The following is a 21555-nucleotide window of genomic DNA, read 5'->3' as shown; positions in this document are numbered from 1 at the left end:
AGATATCTTCTGGATATTGCATTAAAATCTCATTAAAAATGGCAATAATCAAAATAGTTAACGATGAAAAATAAATAATCTTTTGCGCGTGACGTATTTGCACAAATTTTTATTCAAATCTTCTATAATACATTCTTTTCACAATAATACATATTGCAATTTGGATCTTTATCAGTGACAACATTATCGGCGAGAGATAAGTTAAATTATAACGAAAATACTATTAAAAAAAAATTGAAGGCGAACGTTTTAGAAATCTACTAATTTGAAAATCTCACGATAAAAAAGAGAGGACGAAGGGGAAGTAAAAAAATCGGATACAAAATTGTTTCGATTATAATGATACGAAAGAAAGAGAGCGATCAATCGAAAAAAATATATAAAAATATAAATATTAAAAGTGTTAATAAATAATAAATTCAAAAATGCCCCACCTTAACCTCTTCAACTCGTATATATACCCGTATATATTGTAGTTTTTTTCCTTGGATAAAAAAAAAAAAAAAGAAAGAAGTAGATAATTTATCCACGACCTAACCTAGATACAACATTCGTGGCAACATGCTGGCCGATTTTGCGGGCCGATTGTTATTATCCGTGCATTGTTAGACGCAAGAAATTTCGGTTAGGATAGAATAAATTATTATTTATCAAGTGTCGTAAATAATAAAGGTGAATTACGTGGGCTGGCGTCGGTGTAATTGAATCAAAATAATGTAGAGGTATCGCGTTATACCGGGCTCGGGCAATCATAACTCAGGCTATCACGTCTCTGTGTCTCGGCCGGTGTCGGCCCGTGCCGGCTACGGGGGATGCGCCGTGAGTGGTGCCTCTATATAAAGGGTGTCATCTCTACACCCCGTACACACTCGTTCCACCGCAGCAACAGGCCGCAAACCTCGCGTACAACCATCTTCGAGTACGCGAACGTTTTTTTCCCCCCTCTGTTCTCTCCTCCTCCCTGCCGTCTCTCTTCTTCCTCCTCGCCTCGAATCGGCCGAAAACCGCACACCACACGCGCGCACGCATACACACGCGCGTCGGAGGGAAGAGGAAAACATCGTCGGAGAGACCGGTTGAAAAATCTCCCTCGTAGCCACACGATAACGAGAGTTGCGACATGGTGAGTGATCGTGTGATCCCTTTGTTGCTATTCTCTTTCTTTCTTTTTTTTTTTTTTTTTGGACTAAGAAATAATTCTTATTTTTATTTCCTGTGTCTTTGTATTGAATATGAATATTAAGGAGTAACGGGTATATTAATCATACATTTTTGTTTGATGACGTTTGTTAATCAGAGTAATTAGACGTTCAATCTCGATAGTTTCAACTTCGAACTCGAACTAGATTTTCTCGAAGGGAAAGCTTGGAACGAGAGAGAATATTATTATTCTTTTTTCTCGTAGAGTATTATCCTACGCGCACGAATTATTACAAGAAATTTACTTATTTTCAAAATCTCGTGATTTTTAATTTGAGTCGTGGTATGTGTGCACGTCGTAAAAAAAATGTACGTGCTAAATCGAACTTGAGACATGGATATATACACACGGTGAACGTGTTAAATTCCGTGGTGAAACGAATTACGAATAGATCGCTATTTCCAGAGCAAACACTGACAAGCACAATTGAACTACACCCAGTTTGATGAAATTTTATTATTTATTTGAATTTATATTCGTCGGAAATTTTTAATTGTTGATTCTTCGAATTCAATCATCTCGCGAGAAAAACTGGATTAAAACTTTTACGATTGTTATCTAATATATTTCCTTCTAGAAGAGGAATTTCTCTTATTTGTTTCCCTGGAAAAAATTCTACGATTGTTAACATCTTATCTATTTTACTCTCGTATCGAATTGTGGACCGATCGCTCGACAATTTTGAATTTGAGTTTGAGAACGAAAGTTAAACGATAAATCGAAATACATAATTTCGATTAAAAGTATAGTATCTATTTCGAAGATGGAGCATAAGGGAATAAAGAAAATTATAATTTTATGAAAGTTTTCGAGTTATAAAAGGTTAGACCATAACAGTTATAACGGTTTAACTTCAACTTGTAGGCTGCTATCCCTTGGGAGAATCGCGAAGGGGAAAATTGCCTCTATTATTTTTTAATTGACGACTTTTAATATTTATTCATTTCATTACTTCGCCGTGTTTTCCATATCCACACCGCCTAAAGATCAAGGTCGATCCTCTGGCCGATCAAAAAAATATTGCTGCGCGCCTATGTTAGTTCAATTTTTCTTCTTTTTTTTCTTTTTTGCCTTACGAAAGGTCGAAAGTAATCTAAACAGAGGACAGAAGAGATAAGCAATTCAAGAAAAATTGTTGAAAAATTGTTACGATTATTTCGATTTATTATTGGTACTTACGGAATAATTTATCAGGTTTAAATGGAGTTCTCCTATAATAGTTTCCCTTGGTACCGCTTTTAGATAAGTGGATCAAACCTGTGGCCGAACTTTATCCTAATATCCTGATCGAACATTAACTAAAATTTCACCAATTCGGATAATAGAAATTCGCATTTCGAACGCGTAAATGAATCCAATTGCCGGAGAGAAATTACGCGCGTAGCAACGATTCGATTATGTTATTTATTTAAACGTATATTACGCGCTCCCGTTCGTCCGTAATTCTCTTAAAATTTTCTTTAAAGATTAAAGATTTTTATCATCACTTTTCCAAGCTTTGAACCACGACTAATTCAAGCTCAAGTTAAATTTAAATTTTTTATCGGGGTACTTTAGAAAGGCACAAGAGAGCCGACGCATTTCACTATACATACAGTTAAAGATTAATTCGTTTCTTGCGCACCGATTATACCCCACAGTGTCGTAAAAAGAAGATGTTTCCTTTGCAAGAGTGCGCATGTTTAAAATTCCTTCAGCGGCTTCAACCTACTATACTTTCTCTCGCCTTTTTCTCTCTTTCGTCGACTTGGCCGTATAAATTGCTATTAGAAGGTTAGATACATATACTATATACACGAGGGAGAAGAAAGGAGAGGGGAGAGATGTAACATAATTTGCGAAGTCGATTTTCCCTCGTCGTTGCGAACGACGAATACGATATCAGATGGGCGGTTTTTTAATCTTATATTCATTCAAACTTCTTTCTTCCTTCTTTTCTCTTCTTCTTCTTCCGGCGTTGTTCCAAATATAGTTTCTTTACCGATGTTTTGAAATTTATAAAGGCAAGCAAGAGAGAGGATGTCACGTTGGCGGTTAGCGAAAAAGCTCGAGGTATGAGATATGAATGGGTAGGAAAGTTTGCGGAAAGCATCCAGAAAGAATATCCTATTTTCCTTTTCGAAAGAGAGAAAGAATGATGATCACTCTTAATTGTTCATTAATTCGGTTAAAGACGGACGTAAGAAGTTTTCTTAGCGAGGAAAAAATGTTTTATCAACGCAAATGTCACGCTAGAGTTTCGACAAGTATTAACAGTTTCAAGTTTTCTGATATTTTTTTTAGATCGAAGGACACGTCAAAAGTTTTAATCGTTTGATCTCTCGATCTATCATTTTGTCGATCTAATATTATATATTATTTTTGTAGGCGAGAAGGAAAAAAGTCAAAGTAGAAAGTTATTCTTTTTTCTTCTCTCTCTCTCTCTCTCTCTCTCTCTCTCTCTCTCTCTCTCTCTCTCTCAAAGAAACTAGACTAGAAAAACTAGACCAAATAAAAGAGAGATAACGGATCGTCGACGGAGCATCGATGTTATTTTCAGGCCATAATTTATGTCCGTTCATCTTCTCGATCCATCCTCGTAAATTCTTGCCAGCTTTTTAGCAGAAAACGTAGGCGACGCGATCATCGCGAAGGGTGGACTATGTTACCGGGGTTAATTAAAGTAACGTAAGGTATCGCCATTAATCTCGACTCGGTGTACCACAATATTACCGAACATCCTTAATTAAGACCAGGCTAATAACAAACCGATATTATTTATCGCCATACTCTGTCTCGCGACCTCTGCGACATCTGCATCTAGAGATAATCTGTAACAAGTAGTTCCTGCACTGACTGATTTTCTAGTGATTTGTAATATTTGAGGAAATCTTGGAGGGGAGACAGGGCGAATTCTCGTGAAAAATTTCTTTTATCCTCCGTGAATGTTACGTTTTCTCAATTTCTGAAAAGATAGAAACAATTTCGTGTCTTCCTTTTTATCAGAGAATTCTCTTTGAGCGAAAAAGAGAAAGGATAATAAGGGAGAGATGAAGCGCCATTTTTATAGAGAATTGTAAATTAGGCATTGAATCTTTGAGAATTTCGCCCCCTATTCTCTGTTATTTTAGAATTAGGATTCTAATCTTTCACGGTCGATATATTCCTTTTTTTTTTTCTTTGTTTTTTCAACGATCAACGACATTCGTGGAAATCTCGAATTGAACGTTGGTTGGAAATATTCTATGAATATACGAGAGAGAGAGAAAGAGAGAGAGAGAAAAAAAAAGAGATCTACGAAATTACAAAGAGAAACGTTATTAAGCGTCGATTCTTTGAATCTTGATAACTACGACCTATTGTATAGATACACTCCGTTCAATAAAGGATTCCACGTTGTCGAAAGTTACGTAACAAAGATCTTATCTTCATTCGTCTTTTGTTACGTAAAATACGTAACGTCGGTTATCTGTCTGATTTTTTTTAAAAATGACGACGCATCCTACTCTCTCCATCGATCATCAAAAGAAATTAATAATCTCGCAAATTTTAACTCTCTATAAACCGATTCTTTCATTCTTTCTTACTCTTCTGGAGAGCGCGACGATTCTATAAAATATATTCTTTCGATCGTTTCTTTTTTCCAGAGGAGCTGTTTATCATCGTTGTACGTGCTGCCCTTCATCTGCAACTGCGTCCTCGTTTCCTCCTCCGTGTTGACTACCCTGAAGGCCGATGGAGGTTTAAGGATCTTCAAAGACGCGCCCAACGAGTTCGAGGAAGCGTTGAAGAGGCATAGCATCGACTGCCGCTCGGACAAGAGAGAGAATTCCCAAGGATGCAGCGGCTCGTTTTTCATTAGGGATGAGCGTAGCGATCCAGACGGAGGCAAAGAGAGATTTTACAACGGCGACGGTGACAGAAGTTCGAACAGATCCCCGCGCACTTGGAAATCGCCCGACATCGTGATCAGATTCGGCCGAGCGGGCTTCAAGAGCTTGAACAGGGAGCAGAAACGGGGAAGAAACGACTTGAATTTCATCAGGTAGACGTGGCAGACTTTGTTGTAACGATTTAAGGATAATATCATCTTTTCAAAATTTCAAATTGCTCGAATTACGAGATAATTTCGTTTTATGGAAATTTTTTAATGATCGAAGACAATTCTGTTCGGTACGATGCTTGCTTCGAATCGCTCGATTTACGAAAGTTCCTTCTGATCGATTTGTGAAAAAATAACTTCGAGATAATATATTTTTTTTTCTTCACTTTAAAATTTTCAACAATTCTTTTCGGTACGGTGCTGACTTCGAATCACTCGAGTTACGAAAGTTTCGTCTGATTATTCGTGAAAAATAACTTCGAAAAAATCTTTAGAATTATATTCGAGATCAAAGTGTTTTAATTTCTTTAAAATTCTCTACCCTTCTCTATTTTAAAATTTTCTACAATTCTTTTCGATACGATAATCGCTTGCTGCATACTAAACTGGAATGATCGGTCGTGCGTGGTATTCATGGCTGTCAATTCTAATTCATTTCTTGAAGCGGTCGTGTCGAGGAGGCACGATAATACGAAACGATGTCGCAAGATGAAAATCACTCTATATAATGAATTCTCTCCATCAGATACGGTCGAGGCATGCAGATTTATCCGGACAGCGTTGTGACAGCGATATGCTCGAATCTATTGTCGAACGAGGACATCCAACCATACGAGGCAAGGTTATTGCGTTTCTGTAACAGCTTGAACAACAATGACGTCGATCACAGAGAAAACCTGGACTTCTTCGAGGATCGACTCGGCATGAAGCACGATTAAAAAGAAAAGAAACGCTCTCGATCCATCGCGCCAATTCATCGAGATTTGTCGTGTGTCGACCTCTCGGGACGACTCGCCTCGCCTTATTACGATCTTACAAATTTTTCCCATGGACAACGTTGTTATTGGCCGATCCATATATCGAGTTACGAACTTTCCTCGTAAGCTTTCTTGTAAAATAAATTTTATAGATTCGGTTCATGCTTTCTCATTCTCAATATAAATTAGCGTTACGTTACTTGTATAGAGGTTTTTTTTTAATCCTTTGTAACTTGACGTTATTATAATTAATACTTAATTTATATTATTTTATACATTTAATGTTTTTGTAATTAATATATATATATATTATATATATATTACATATGTGTGATGTGATAAGACGTTTATTAAAATTTAATTTATGATGGAAACGAATATTAGTTCGGCATTGGATCATAACGAGTTGACAGTCCGACGGTATACAGATTTTTCTACTTAAAGTTTAAAGATTTATCGTTATTGTAGTACAACTATTTTTTCGAATGTTATCTTTATTCGAATAAAAGAATTATAGCTCATAAATAATCGGCTGCGCAAATTATTGCATTTTCAGTTTATTATTATTATAAAATAATAGTTTGCGAAAAAAACTAGATTTGTTTAAATTTTATTCAAAAATTATTTAGAGATACTCGTTCAGTTGAATAAAAATGGCCGAACGAATAGCGTTGTTCCATATGTTTCTTCTGGGTATTTTAATATGCATCCACCTGCGTGTACATAGGAAAATTGTATCACCGATCTCAACATCGACATGACGTTGCACGCGAATCGATTCACAGGAAATCGAAGAAGAAAAAAAAGATAAATCGAACGTTCGAACGATCATTGTCGATGACAAAGATATCATCGTTCCATTGTTGTATTGTATCGGAAAATATTTTGGTCAAGTCCATTTATTATTATCAACGAATCATCTTCGTCATTTTATTTATTGATGAAATAGCAACGAAAATTTCGTAACAGAAAAATTAATCTCTTTTTTTATTTTCCTTTTTCTTTCCGTGATTTATAAACATTATATCTCTTAAATAATCAAAATATATTAGGATACAAAGGTTAGAATCGAGAATTTAAAAAAAAAGATAAAGATTCGCGATAAGAAAATTTATAAAGGAATAGAAAAATTGAATAATAGAAAAAATGCTTTTAATTATTGCGGGATAGGGACGAGATATAATAATTTTAAAAGATTAATTATTTAAAATAAAATTATATAAATTGTAAAATAACGTAATGAATTTGTATCGTCTGATGAAGTTAAACGATAATTATATCTTGTTTTTTAGCTCTTTCTTTTCGAAGAAATGTATCTTTTTAAAAATACGTAAATAGCTTTACTTGAATTTAGTTATTGTTTTTCTCGACTATTCTATGATTGTAGTATTACGATACTGTAATATCGTCTGTAATCTGAACATCATTCTTAAAATGGATGTAATTTAATACACACGTATAATTAAATAATTAAACGGACAAGAAATAAGTGGCTGGAAAAAAATGAATTATGTTTCTTATATCCTTCTTTCGTCTTTTTTTTTTTAGTCTGACACAAATTAGAACTTACTACTTTCTCCAGACTCTTTGAATTTGCATGTGTTGTTCGTTATTTGTTAAAGAAAAAATGCGAATCAGTGATCTAAGTCGAGAATTAATGAGTTAAAAAAAGTAACTAGTAGTAATTAAAGTTTCAAATAAAATTACTTTATCTGGTGATATTATTCGAAATGCTTGAATAACCGCAGTTAACTTCAGTCGAATGGTAACTAACCGAAGTTATTCGAAGACCATCTATGAATAGAAATTAGTCGTCTGCAACTGTCATTTCAACTTTATCTAAGGCATGGAATAAGTCGAAATAAGCAGAGATAAAAAATGTTTATCATTTATGTGATAAATAATAGATAAAACAGTAATGGACAAAATTTAGTAGTTTACGAATAAAGTACTTTCATAAGTTATTTCAAATTTATTATTTAAAACATAATAATAATCGCAAATAATTGCCAAATAGTCGAAACTATACGAAAAACGAATCAACTATAATATAGCTACGAATAAATTTTATTCAAGCATTTTAATAATTTTATTCGAAATTTTTAATTAGTTTTTCAACGGGTTAATGTCCAACTGTGGATAAAACTAATCTTCTCTAATTTCTTTTGACATATTTTTAATTAATATAATAAACTATTACAAAAGTTAATCAGTAAATGACCTTAACATTGAAACCAATGGATACGTTTTCTTAGAAAATTATTATTTTTTTTTTTTTACATGTTGTAAATTACATGTTGCATATAAGTGAACGTGGTTCTTCCGCAAGAAAAGAATTTATTCTTTTGAACGAGGGGAAACATCCAAAAATCTATTCGACGAGAATAAGCGAAAGTTTACACATCGTATAAGAAGAAGAAAGTCTCGAATCCCTTAGATGTCACCATTTTTCCCAATCAACCTCGAAAAATCTCATTGGGTGCAGGTATATACACGTATACGAACTAAATGACCGACGAAAAAGAATTGCGCGTGCTTCGTTCAACCGAATCAGTCCTCATTATTTTCGTTATCTCAAATCCAAAGGTAAACGAAGAAAAAGGAACAAAAAAGGAAGAAACATCCCACGCGTCCTTCCTTGATACATATTAGATTAGATCATCGACGAATCATTAAATAATTAATGATTACTGGATCGTTTCATTTTTATCGCAACCAATTGTCAAATTTAAGATTTTACCACTTGCGATTTATCATAAATTACGTATCTTTTTTTAATTTCATTTTATTATCATTCTGGCAATTGTATTATTTTATTCGATTTATCGATAAAACAGCGTATCAATTCTAAATTATATTTATTAACGATTCGAGGAAATTCGAAGAAAGAAATCTCTCGAACAAATTCTGATTTATATAGAGAAGATTAAAAAAAAAAAGATTACGAATGAAGTGTCGCGTTGTCCCTTGATAGGTTAATCCATAAGAAGAATTATGAAGAGATCTAAGAGAGAGTCGCCAGATTTTGTGCACGTGGATACGCGTGTGATCAATTCCTTTTTCGATGCGATCCACGTGTTTGTGCCTAATCCATGCCTTAGCTGACCGACGTACTATGGCTTCGACCAACTATCTAGAGCTCTGGTGAGCATACCGCTTTTATTCTACTATCGTTGGCCACCAAGTTATTTCTAGTTATAGTCCAAGCTGATCAGAAGGCATCGAAAGAGAATCGAGTTGACGAGAATCACGATGATGATCGTCGGTTCATGTTAATCTAGAAACGTTACGAGGTACGGATCGGATTGTGTGTGTCGATTGTGCGTGGATGAAAATGAAATTTGAATGATTTCGAGTTGTTATAAGTTACATCGAACGAAAGATGATTCTAATTTATCGTATGATTTTATTGATATATATTTTGCAGTGAAGATGAAGTTTTTTTGTCTTTCTTTATATCGAGTAGGTATTTATTATATTTTATAGGTTATATAGTGATGAAGTGAAGTCTTTTTTCTTATTGATTAGTTGAAATATTATATATAGTTTTTTATAAATATATAGATATAGTATAGTTTTTCTATTTGTTTCTTTTTTTTATCAAATAATATTAAAAAATATTAAATATTAAAAATAATATTAAAAAAAGTTTTACGTAAAAGTGTACCATGTTTATCTCAGAGAAAGTAGGAGTGATCTAGTTAACTAGACGAAATTGTTTCACCGATGTGTTCATATTTCATGTAACCAAAGATGTAATTTCAGAAGCTTTGCTACAAAACTCTAACTGAAATTGGAGACTATGAAATATCTACCAATAAAAATTTTGAAATATTTCTCTTTTAATATGGAAAACATTTTAAAGAGAGTTATCATAAGTATTTTAATTTTAAATAATTTTCGAAATTTTATTTTGTAATAATTCGTTAAAAATGTCCAATCTTTCAACTCGCGAATATTTTTTTTCATCGTTTTAATGCTTCCACATTTTGTTTCTTTCGTAGATTAAGAAAAAATTGAAATACAGAATGGATTTAAATGGAAATATTGCGGTCAAGAATTCAGATTAAGTACTTTCAGATTAAATATCGAAATTGAATTATGGATTTTATAGAAGCAATGCGGAGCAATCGATAACTATGACGTGTTCACGCTCATAAGATTATCTTCGGATCATTACAAAGGAATCCTATATTCTCTATGTTCAATCCGAACCTACTTTCCCTTTCGTCGCGATTCCACTACATTTAATCTCTACGTATCTCAATTTCAATTTCAATATTAATTTTTTCTACGATTAACAAATTTTTTAAATGTCTCAATTTCAATTTTATATTAAGTTTTTTTATAATTAGCAAATCAATTTCAACTCCAACATTGACTTTTTCTGAAATTTTTCTGAAATATCTCATTCCTATATTAAATTTTTCTAGAATTAACAAAATAAATTTCTCAATTTATCGATCCCAATATTGACTTTTTTTACGATTAACAAATTTCTCAAATTTAAGTGAAAAATATCTGAATATTCACGATTTCTCAAAGATCTCCCTTCCATTCCTTCCGTATCACATTCCATTAGTTTGCCTGGAAAAGGACAAAGGTCAAAACTCGTCCATTCTTTCGTTTATTCTTTCCTCTCACCCACGAAAAAAAAAAAACCTATACAATAATATCCCAACTGCCAAAAAATTTCTTCCTCCCATATTGAACGAATTTTCCAACGAATTTTCGTAGGTACATATATATATATATATTCGATGAACCATCCCCCGTGAATATCCGCGGGAATATACACCAAGCCAAGAATGAATCCATCCGAGTCGCAACAGAATCTTCTCGCGGATGACGCGAGAGCACCGTCGGTACAATCTCTAAACGCGCCCACGGACTACGCTCTTGGCCCAGTTGAGAAGCACTTCCTGCTGAGCGCGGAACGAGGTGATTGTGCCACTGTCAAAAGGTAATCCTTCGTGCCCGGCCGGAAGATAAATCGTTGGGGAGGAGGGGGAGTTAGTGGTCGAGGAGGGGGGAGTCGTAGCATCGATCTCGAATCGTCGTGAAAAATGGCGAGGATCGTTGCTGCTACGTTTCTCTTCCTCTCTATTCCTCTATTCGTCTATTTGCTTAATGGAGATTGGTGGAGGGGATAGAAGAATTTCGATTCACGATTTATTTCATACTGTGAAAATGTGAAAATGTCGGATTTTTTTTTTAGAAGATTACTTATATTTTGATCGTATATAATGAAATATAATGAAATATTATCGATCAGATTATTGCTGGAGAACAAGGATCATCCGGAAATCCTTAACATCAACTGCGTGGATCCTTTGGACCGATCCGCTCTGATCGCCGCCATCGAAAACGAGAACATCGAACTCATCAAGCTACTTCTCGAGTTAGGGATTCAAGTGAAGGTAAGATGAAGATAAAGAAGCAAAACGGTCGTTTCATTCTCTCTCTCTGTGCGAGTGAATGAAAGATAATGATGGATAGATAGAACTAAACATCACCGATAAAGTTTCCACTTGTGGCGTGGAGTTTAAAAGCATCACACATAATTTTCGCTTTTCCCTTCAGGATGGACTCTTACATGCTATAAAGGAAGAATACGTGGAAGCTGTGGAAATCTTGCTGGAATGGGAGGAAAAAACGCACAAGCCTGGCCAAGCTTATGTAAATTCAATTCAAGCTTATTTTTTCCTTTTCCGTTTATATATTTTTTTTATTTCTTATCTTTTTTTATATAATCTTTGAAATATTTTGCGAATCGAACAATTTGGAAATAATATAAATGTTCTTTCTAAAGAAAGAATTTGAAAAGTAACAAAGGAAATTTCTATCAGCATTCCGTTGATTTTCTCACAGAGTTGGGAAGCTGTTGACAAATCATCGTCGAATTTCACCCCGGACATAACTCCATTAATTCTGGCCGCGCATAAGAACAACTATGAAATTTTAAAAATCCTGCTGGATCGTGGCGCCACGCTTCCCACTCCTCACGATGCCAGGTACAAGTCGAAATTTAATTTTGTCTTAACCTCCAATCGATATTTTAATATTTCATGAGTGATTAATTCGTGAGAAACTTAAATCGAATCCGATCGATTATTTCACGTTTTTTGGCTTCACGTCCAATCCTTGTCCTCCACTTATGATGCCAGTTATTCGATTAAGAATGCTAATTATGTTATTGAAAATGTGACACGTGCTCGCCAGTGCACGTGTGTCCAGTAACTTTTATTAAAATGTACGTATCGTTTCCAATATAGATATATAATTTCCTTCTCGATTTATTAATTCTAATATCGTTAGCTCTTATCCAAATATTACTTTAATCCTACTTTTCAAATATAGATCTTCGAATTACCTCTTTTTTCATTTATATATTTTTAAACATTAATGTCAATATCGAACAAAAATTTATCAAAAATAACTATTTGCCACGAAGAAAAGTATTTAGAAAAATGTTTATCCATCTGATTCTTATATATATTTTCTATTTTCCAGATGTGGATGCGACGAATGCGTGACATCCAGCGAACAAGATTCTCTGAGACACTCCCAAGCACGAATAAACGCGTATCGTGCTCTCACCTCGCCATCTTTAATCGCTTTATCTTCGAGGGATCCTCTTCTCACAGCTTTTGAACTTTCTTGGGAACTTCGCCGATTGAGTCGAATGGAACAAGAGTTCCGTTTCGAGTATGAGGTGCGAATTTTCACCGTTTGAACTTCGTCATATTCGAGTCCAACCAAGAAAGTTATCCCGCGACGCAATGTTGTTCACCGAATGTTGTGGACGATTCGACTTTTATTCAAATCGTTGGATCAGAGTTGATGGAGAAACTTTAATAATTGAAGTTACGAATAAAGTTACTTTGATAATTATTTATTGTTCGAAACATAATAATAATCGCAAATAATTTAATATTAAATGGTTATTATATGAAAAGGGAATAAATGTTATTCAAGCGTTTTAATAAGTAACTACTTAAAGTAACTTTATTCGAAATTTTTTACCTATTTACTTTTTTAATATTTCATCAATGTTCAATGTTTTAATTTTAATTTTTTCGCTCAATTATTCTGCGAATAGGAAATGCGAGAACTGACGCAAAATTTTGCCACATCCTTGCTGGACCACGTTCGCACGTCCTTAGAATTGGAGATAATGTTAAATTACAATCCTTATGGTGACAACTGGGAGCCTGGAGAACGACAAACCTTGGATCGACTCAAGCTTGCCATTAAATACAAACAGAAACAGGTGACACGATTGTTGTTGAATATATATATATATATATATATATGTATATATATATACAATTTTTTTTATTTTTTTTCAAGTTCGTGGCTCATCCGAATGTTCAACAATTATTGGCCGCTATCTGGTACGACGGTTTGCCTGGTTTTCGAAGGAAAAATATGATTGGGCAATTTATAGATATTGGAAAACTTGCAGCAATGTTCCCAGTGTATAGCAGTATCTATATGCTCTCACCAACATCGCCGATGGGCCTGTTCATGAAGAAACCTTTCGTCAAATTTATCTGTCATTCCTCCTCCTACGCATTCTTTCTCAGTAAGAAAAGCAATCGATTTCATTTATTAAAAGTCGATCTTATTTTTCATTATCTTCTGTTCAATGATAAGAAATTTAAAAAAAAAAACATAGAAACATGTCAGAGTGAACGACAAATTCTTTCAACCGATTAATTTTTATATTATTCACCCCTGAAATGAACTTTAACAAGGCAAATAAGTTTAACTTCCTCCTCTAAAAATAAGAAATCAAATTAGCCTTTAAAGTTCGACTTTTAATTAATTGTGTGTTTGAAAAAAAAAAAGAGGAAGAAGAAGAAGAAGAAGAAACTTTTCAATTAGTTTGTTCGTAAGGTAAGTCTTTCAACAAAAGGGGTGGCGCGGTTAAAAGAATTAGTTGTTAGAAAATTTAGTTATAACGAGACTCGAGCCGATTGAAATTTCCGTTAGTGCTTCTTGGAATGGCGTCACAACGTATCGAGTACCTGGTTATCGAATTATTTGGAAACGACTGGTTGCACGAGATATTGGCTGGATGGAAAAGACGGGAACGTGGATGCATACCTGGCTTCGTCGAAACCGGTGTCATCATCTACGTAATCAGTAAACAAATTAATGCTTTCTTAAAAATAAATAAAAATAATGGATGATCCCATTTTTCATTTTATTTATCATTGATATAATATTTATTAAACAAGTCTCTTATATAAATCTTTTCAATTGCAAATAAAAATTTGGAATCATTTATATTTTTTTCCGAGATAAATCACACACATTGTATAATATAATTTAAATTTTTTTTTAAATCTTTCAGGCTTGATCCTTGGAGAAATAAGATCATTATGGTCGGACGGATTGATGGAGTATATATCGGATCTTTGGAATATAGTGGATTTCGTTCAGAATATGTTTTACGTGATTTGGATTATGTTGAGAATAACTGCGTGGATTATTGTTCAAGTATACATTTCTTTTTCTTTTTCTTAAATTTCTAACTTTCGTTCAATTTAACGTGATAATAATCATTTGATTCGATCGTTCACCCGATAGAAGGAGTATAAAAGTGGGTTGGATCCTTGGTATCCCAGAGACCAATGGCACGCCTTCGATCCCATGCTTCTCTCCGAGGGAGCTTTCGCCGCTGGGATGATTTTCAGGTAATGCAAAGTTGTCCAAATATCTTCGTTCGCGATAATTCGTCATAAAAATTTCACTCTGAAAAACGAAAATTCGTCAAAAGAAAATTACATTCCTTTCTAATATAAATAAAATTAAACAAATCGTGTAACAAAATAAATATTGAATAATTAATTCATTCGGGATGAAAATATCCGCTTTTTTTCTTTTTCTAGCTTTTTGAAGTTAGTTCACATATTCAGCGTGAACCCCCATCTCGGGCCACTCCAAATTTCCCTCGGGAGGATGATAATAGACATTATCAAGTTCTTCTTCATTTATACACTGGTGTTGTTCGCCTTTGGATGTGGTGAGTAATTCCCTGCCGTTTATTTATTTAGCTTCTTACTTAGCAAGTTGTTAAAGACAACATTTGGTAAAGATTCAACAATTATTGTTTCAATTAGTTTCTATTCTTCTCCAAAAATTCCATATATTTTTTATATTTATTTCCTCGTTTTTTCCCTCTCTTGCAATATACTAATAACTTAATAATAATTCAGGAATGAATCAGCTGATGTGGTACTACGCGGATCTGGAGAAACAAAAATGCTATAACATAAAGGATTTTCCAGATCTGCCCGACTTCGATAATCAGGAGAAAGCTTGCTCGATATGGAGACGTTTCGCCAAGTATATAACGATTGTTCGATTGTACTCTCTGGTGAAAAATATTATTTGGGAAATTAATTTTCTATAAATAATAAACTTTTAGCTTGTTCGAGACATCACAATCGCTTTTCTGGGCCAGTTTCGGTATGGTTGATCTAATGTCGTTTGATCTAACTGGAATAAAAAGTTTCACCAGATTCTGGGCGTTGCTTATGTTTGGTTCTTATTCCGTGATAAACGTGATCGTCTTACTAAACATGCTTATCGCTATGATGTCCAACTCCTATCAAATAATCTCGGTACGATAAACTAGTAAAATATATTTTCATTCATGAATTTTCTTCAATAGCGAAACAATTAATGAATTTGTTGATACAATGCGAATACGAATAGGAAAGATCCGATACGGAATGGAAATTCGCCAGGAGCCACTTGTGGATGAGTTACTTCGAAGATGGCGACACCGTACCTCCCCCATTCAACATGATCCCAACTTCCAAAACGTTCAACAAAATTTTGTCCTGTGGCAAGGCTGGTCGTCAAACTAGATCTCTGATCGTATGTATTTTTATCGTCACGCTATGTGAGTAGAATAGATTATTTATTTATATCAGATTTAGATAACCTGAAAAAAAATGAATTAGTTAAAATTTCGAATAGAGTTATATTAACATTATTAAAGATGATCAAATAATTCGTAGCTATTTTACTTACTTGCTCTTCTTTGTATAACCTCTGACGTTACAGTTAATTACAGTTATTCGATGCTTTCGGTAATAAATCAAGTAAATATATAATTAAACATCTCTAATTTGTATTATTATTGCTGGATAGAATCACTTTCAGAGTCGAATGAAGAGAAAAAAAAGGATGTGGTTAAAGTGAGAGTGTGAAAACAACCGATAGAAATTTCAAATATCCTCGATTTATAATAATTAATGTAATTTACAGAAAAAATCAAGAGAGAAGGCAAAGGCGAGACACGATACGGTTATGCGATTACTGATCAGACGATACGTGACCGCGGAGCAAAGGAAACGAGATCAGTTTGGTATCACCGAGGACGATGTGATGGAAATCAGGCAGGATATTTCCACGTTGCGATACGAGTTGATTGATATTCTTCGACAAAATGGGATGAGGACACCTATGCTCGAGAAACAGGATGCCGCGAGTAAGTTTACGAATTATCTCCGCCATATTGGTTTCATTATTGCGTTAAATTCATAAAAAAATTCACAAGAAGGGATCAAGTAAAATTTCAATTATTCGATATCACACGTGCTATGTAACAAATGACTCGCGTCTTTTTATTTATTTTATGTAATGCGTGTCGAGTACAAGTGAGAAATTTGCTATCGGATATCAGCACACGTATTAAAAAAGTTATTGATTTTATATTAATTACAGCGATAAGAAGGAAGATTTTTAATTAAAAAGTAGCGATGTGCGAGAATGAATCAATACGATTATTTTCTGTCATATTATTTATATTACAAATAAATATTTCACAAGAACCACTTAAACTCTGAATGATTTATTTTTAATTTGTTATCCGAACTTATCATGAAACGTGCCGATCGACTATTTTTTAATTATCTAATCAAAAATCTGTAAATAATTTAACGTGTATCATGAACTGTGTTTTACGTTAATTTTTATCATTTTATATCTTGCGTTAGATATAATTCTATATGAAGCTTCTGTATGAATAATTTATCGCGAAAATGAATTGCATCATTGCATTCTTCTTAGGGAATAAATAACAAGAAAGAAAAAAATACAAGAGATGTTGCAAAATACATGACATCATCAAAAATTCAAAATACGAGAAATTATACTTTCACTTCATTATCCAAATTTAAAGAAATTCTTTGATCTAAAGGAAAATAAGTTAATCACCAACTTTAAACTTTTACAACAATCATTGTGAAAAGGATACTTTAATAATACTTTAATAATTAGAAATAAGGAAAAAAGAAATTGTTAAACACAAGAATTGTTAAACACTTTTTGTTACTCTAGTATCCGGGAAGAAGGGTCGTGTGATGGAACGCCGACTCCAGAAGGACTTCCAGATCGGTATAGTGGAGGGTATAGTGAACGCGGTGATCCAGAGCGAGAAAGAGCCGAAGGACGTGTTCAGTCAAATCGCGAAGGCGATCGGCCGCAAGAGCAGCGGAAGCAAGAAGAAAGATTGGAACGCCGTGGTACGGCAGAACACGATCGCCAAGGATCCTATTGGCAGCTCGAACGAGGCAATTGAAAAACAAACAAGGCGAAGTATACGCAGACTTGGCCATCAACCGAACTCGGATCTAACCTCGTTGGATCCTAATCGGTTGGTCGATTATAATCCAAATTTGATGGAAGTGTCACCGACCACGAGGATCGCTTACGCGAAATTCATGATGCGCCGGCCGAAACCGGCGGGAGGAGATCAGGGAGAAGGTATATCTTTGTAACTTCTGACATATTTGCCATATACATTTGTATATCTTTATCGAAAATGATGAACTGAATGAATCTCCTTATCGCATTGTTCATCCATGGTGAAAGATGGTGAATCCAGAAAAGTACAGGTATTACTGTTCTACTGATATCTGATATCTGTACTTCATGAATACGAATGAATATATATGAACGTGATTGAGCGTGATTGAAACAAAACAGATGCAGTGACTATAACTTCAAAGCATATATTGGCGTAAACTTTATTATTCCATAAGCAGAGTGTTGATTATTGATAAAAATCTGTTTCTCATAGTTTATAAGAATCCTACTTCTATGTATTTAATAGTAATATAGTAATTAGTTATTCTATCGTTTCGCTTGCCATTGCTTCCATTGTGGGCGAAGAAAATATACATTTGCTTGAAATATGTCTGCCTAATTTAACGTATTCTATTTTCAGAAAATAAGAAGGAAAATGAAGAAGGATCTCAAAAATCTGTTCGAATATCCAATGAAATTGGCACGAAGCCATTGTTGAAGAAAACATTATTAAAGAGTATAAGTAATACTAGCATGGAGAAAGGTGGAGACAAAGGAGGCACAGCGGAAATGAGGACACCGTCACCGATTCCGGAGGATCCGAGAGAAGAGGATGGAAAGGATAAAACTACGCCGGCGAAAAAAGCGGTACATCCAAAACCATCGTTAAGCAAGGAGGAAGATAAGAGCGCGAAAGAGGACGTGGAGAAGAAAAAGAAAGAGGAAGAGGAGAAGAAGAAGAAGGAAGAAGAGGAGAAGAAGAAGAAGAAGGAAGAAGAGGAGAGGAAGAAGAAGGAAGAAGAGGAGAAGAAGAAGGAAGAAGAGAAGAAGAAAAAAGAAGCAAAAAGCGAGCCACCGAAAAACGAACCGCAAGAACCGGTAGCCACGACAAAATTGAGAGGAAAATCAAAAGCGACCGGTCAAATAATGGGTGGATGGATTTAAATTTTCTTCTTCTTTGTTATTGCACTTTTCAACGTGTGATGATTGTTCGATTTCATTCACCAGGCAGAATTGAACAAATTATATCGAAAATTGTATTAGTATAATTAATTTGATTATAATATACAACTGTGATTATAATTTTCACGAAACATAATTGAATGGAAAGAGATTTCTTGATTTTTTTTCGATTTATTTACTTTCATATCTATCTTTCTTTTCGAAAGAAATTTTGTTTAATAATTACATATAATAAGATATAATTAATTTAATTATTCACGATTAATTAATTTGTTGAAAGAGATTGATCGTTTGTTTTCGATTTTCTATCTTTATGTGATGAATGATTTTATCTTCTTTATTTTCTTTCTTTTTTTTTTTAATATTGTTTCGTTTGTTATAAATTTTAATCGATATCAAAAATTAACGTAAAAAAAAAAAAAAGAATTAATAAGGCAGTTTAAGAACAAATGGACATTCATTCGTGAAGATTCATTGCTTGATTCATATTTTTTATTCGTATACATTTAGGAACGCGGCCAACGTTTCATGAGTATTTCCGATTTCTATATAAAATAAAAGTTTTAAGACGCGATTTTTTAAAAAAATAAACTTATACGTGATAATAAAAATAATTATTCTTATTTTACATTAAACTTTCTAATTAGCTCTATATCTGTGTATACGGATAATATAAAATAAAATAAAATAAATTAATATATTATTTACACACATAATTTGTTAACTTAAAATCGTTCCTTTGTCAGGTTGCACATTTGCCACATAATATTGATAGAAACCTGCAAATAAATTTTCGTATCATACATAGATAACTCTTTGTTAACGTGTAAGTTATTGATAAACATTATTTTTCTTTTTCTTTCTTAATTTTTCCCTTTCTTTTTACGATCTTTTTTAATTTTCAGCCTATTCAACAATTTTTTACTTCAAAGATAAAAATACAAATTAACGCTAATTACGAGATAACTCTTTTGATAACTTGAATCGTTTCTTTAAAAAAGTTTCAAGTATAACGAAAAGTTAAAAGTATAATTATTGAATATTTTAGTTAAAATTTATAAAATAAATTAAAGATTTAAATTTCAAACAGAATTTATCATACCTTCTTCTTCTACTTTTTTCCTCTATATTAACAGAAATTCCATTCTTTTTTCTCCTATTCCTTATTTTGTCTTCCTATAATTTAAAACAAATATTTATTACAAGATTATAATTATTTATAGTTATATATATTTTATTAAGAAATAATAATGTAAATAGAAATAATAACAGCATATAATGTAAATAATAAAAGCATGTTGTAGCTATTACCTCCACTAATTCACCCACAAGATACTTCTTCAATATACGTTTTGCATCTGCACTGTGACCAAACTCGTCAAATCCACGTGTTGCATCTTGTCCTGCATATTCTTCGATTAATTCTGGCCCACCAGGATGCTAAAATTAATTTCAACGCATTAATTTTAACCCACTGTATATGTACACATATATGCACATATATTAGTTATTTCATCTTTAATTTAATGATATTAATTTTAACTTAAATTTATTCTATGTTATTATCCTATATTTCTTCTACTGTTACCTTATCCTTATAATCCGTCACATCGTAAACCATATCGTAAATAACGATCCACACTCTCGTTTCTTCTTTTCCATCTCGTGTCGCAACTTCTTTCAACGAATATTTCGCTAATTCGTTCATTTTTTTTTTTTTTTATAAAAAACAAAATTTCAATGTATAAACACTTAATTAGAGAAGAGAAGAGGAAAAAAAAAAAATATTGAAATTTATTAAATAATGGAAACGCTTGGAAAGATCAAGTCTCTTCACTATTCCATCGTTAAATGAGAGGAGATACTTGGATGAAAATAATTTTGAACAAGCATACATATATAATCATGACTGATTTCGCACACGTCGCTAGACAAAGATAATATGCGTCACGTTACATTGATTACAGATTGGGAATTTCAAGAGGAAATATTCATTTTGTTTATCTGTAAATCGTAAGCTGAAGAGTTCAATTAACTTGTCTTTTTTAACAGATATTTTTCCTTAAATTATTTTTCCTTGGGGATTCACTGTATTATTTTTTTTTTTTTTTTTTTTTTTGTATCTATTTTCCTCTTATAATCATTATTTCATGTAATCTTTCGTGTAATTTTTCACTAATGAATCACAAATAATTTTTATTATCTTGAATATTCCATTTCATTTTTGTTAACAAATTTAATATAATTTAATTTCTAATATTTTTCTAATATTAATTTTATTAACAATTGAACAATTATATAATATTTTATCAATAAAATTTCTATTTATTCTAATTAAATGAAATTAATAAGTTTCACGATTTTGAAAATAACCATAGTTTTTTTGTTTTTTTTCTAAGAGATTAATTAAAGCGATGAAAAGCTCTTTAATAATTGAAAATAAACATATTTGATAAATCGTATAAAATTTGAACAACATTTCACTAAAGAAAATACACGACTTGTGTGAATTTAAATTTTAATTTTAATTGTAATATTAAACGAACTTGTGTTTCAATCTTGAAGAATAATCCGTAAAGATAACAGAAAATTAATGATTAAAATAATTGTATTTTATGTAATTATTTCTTAGATTAAATTTTTTGTTAATGATTCAATTATTTCAGAAAATCGAAATTGATGAAGATTTCTTTGGAATTGCAAAATAAAATTTAACAATATTA

The 21555-nt window shown here is 32.8% G+C and overlaps 3 protein-coding genes across 3 annotated transcripts; 2 read left to right on the top strand and 1 right to left on the bottom strand.

The window, feature by feature from the left end:
* Positions 1–549: 549 nt before the first annotated feature.
* On the top strand, positions 550–7548 carry LOC100865272 (FMRFamide-related peptides). The gene is made up of 3 exons (XM_012490765.3): positions 550–1123; positions 4828–5225; positions 5809–7548. Exons 1-3 carry the CDS (start codon positions 1121–1123, stop codon positions 5999–6001), a joined length of 594 nt encoding a protein of 197 aa, XP_012346219.1. The 5' UTR covers positions 550–1120; the 3' UTR covers positions 6002–7548.
* A 1649-nt stretch (positions 7549–9197) lies between these two features.
* On the top strand, positions 9198–19644 carry trp (transient receptor potential). The gene is made up of 18 exons (XM_086904307.1): positions 9198–9333; positions 10778–11003; positions 11316–11460; positions 11624–11719; positions 11912–12054; positions 12554–12755; positions 13143–13313; positions 13394–13628; positions 14039–14191; positions 14403–14548; positions 14639–14745; positions 14941–15074; positions 15268–15397; positions 15480–15675; positions 15770–15934; positions 16328–16550; positions 17402–17827; positions 18291–19644. Exons 2-18 carry the CDS (start codon positions 10849–10851, stop codon positions 18812–18814), a joined length of 3351 nt encoding a protein of 1116 aa, XP_086760433.1. The 5' UTR covers positions 9198–9333; positions 10778–10848; the 3' UTR covers positions 18815–19644.
* On the bottom strand, positions 18984–20690 carry LOC100864916 (cytochrome b5). The gene is made up of 4 exons (XM_031918361.2): positions 20421–20690; positions 20144–20272; positions 19935–20008; positions 18984–19611 (listed from the first exon to the last, which is right to left on the bottom strand). Exons 1-4 carry the CDS (start codon positions 20538–20540, stop codon positions 19575–19577), a joined length of 360 nt encoding a protein of 119 aa, XP_031774221.2. The 5' UTR covers positions 20541–20690; the 3' UTR covers positions 18984–19574.
* Positions 20691–21555: the final 865 nt, after the last annotated feature.

The sequence above is a fragment of the Apis florea genome, unplaced genomic scaffold, assembly GCF_048593485.1.
Source record: "Apis florea isolate Af1SG1 unplaced genomic scaffold, ASM4859348v1 contig_2350_pilon, whole genome shotgun sequence".
NCBI lineage: Eukaryota > Metazoa > Arthropoda > Insecta > Hymenoptera > Apidae > Apis > Apis florea.
The sequence above is the reverse complement of the archived record's forward strand: the minus strand, read 5'-3'. Positions and strand labels throughout refer to the sequence as shown.

Bases quoted from the DNA above. Each gene is read 5' to 3' on its own strand.
- LOC100864916 (XM_031918361.2), bottom strand. From the start codon at position 20,540: ATGAACGAATTAGCGAAATATTCGTTGAAAGAAGTTGCGACACGAGAT. The intron at 20,009-20,143 runs GTAATAGCTACA...TTTAAATTATAG, and splicing joins TTGTGGGTGAATTAGTGGAG to GAAGACAAAATAAGGAATAG. The intron at 19,612-19,934 runs GTATGATAAATT...ATTTATTTGCAG, and splicing joins GAAAAAAGTAGAAGAAGAAG to GTTTCTATCAATATTATGTG.
- LOC100865272 (XM_012490765.3), top strand. The intron at 5,226-5,808 runs GTAGACGTGGCA...TCTCTCCATCAG, and splicing joins AACGACTTGAATTTCATCAG to ATACGGTCGAGGCATGCAGA.
- trp (XM_086904307.1), top strand. From the start codon at position 10,849: ATGAATCCATCCGAGTCGCAACAGAATCTTCTCGCGGATGACGCGAGA. The intron at 15,398-15,479 runs GTATATAACGAT...ATAAACTTTTAG, and splicing joins ATATGGAGACGTTTCGCCAA to CTTGTTCGAGACATCACAAT. The intron at 15,935-16,327 runs GTATGTATTTTT...TGTAATTTACAG, and splicing joins GTCAAACTAGATCTCTGATC to AAAAAATCAAGAGAGAAGGC.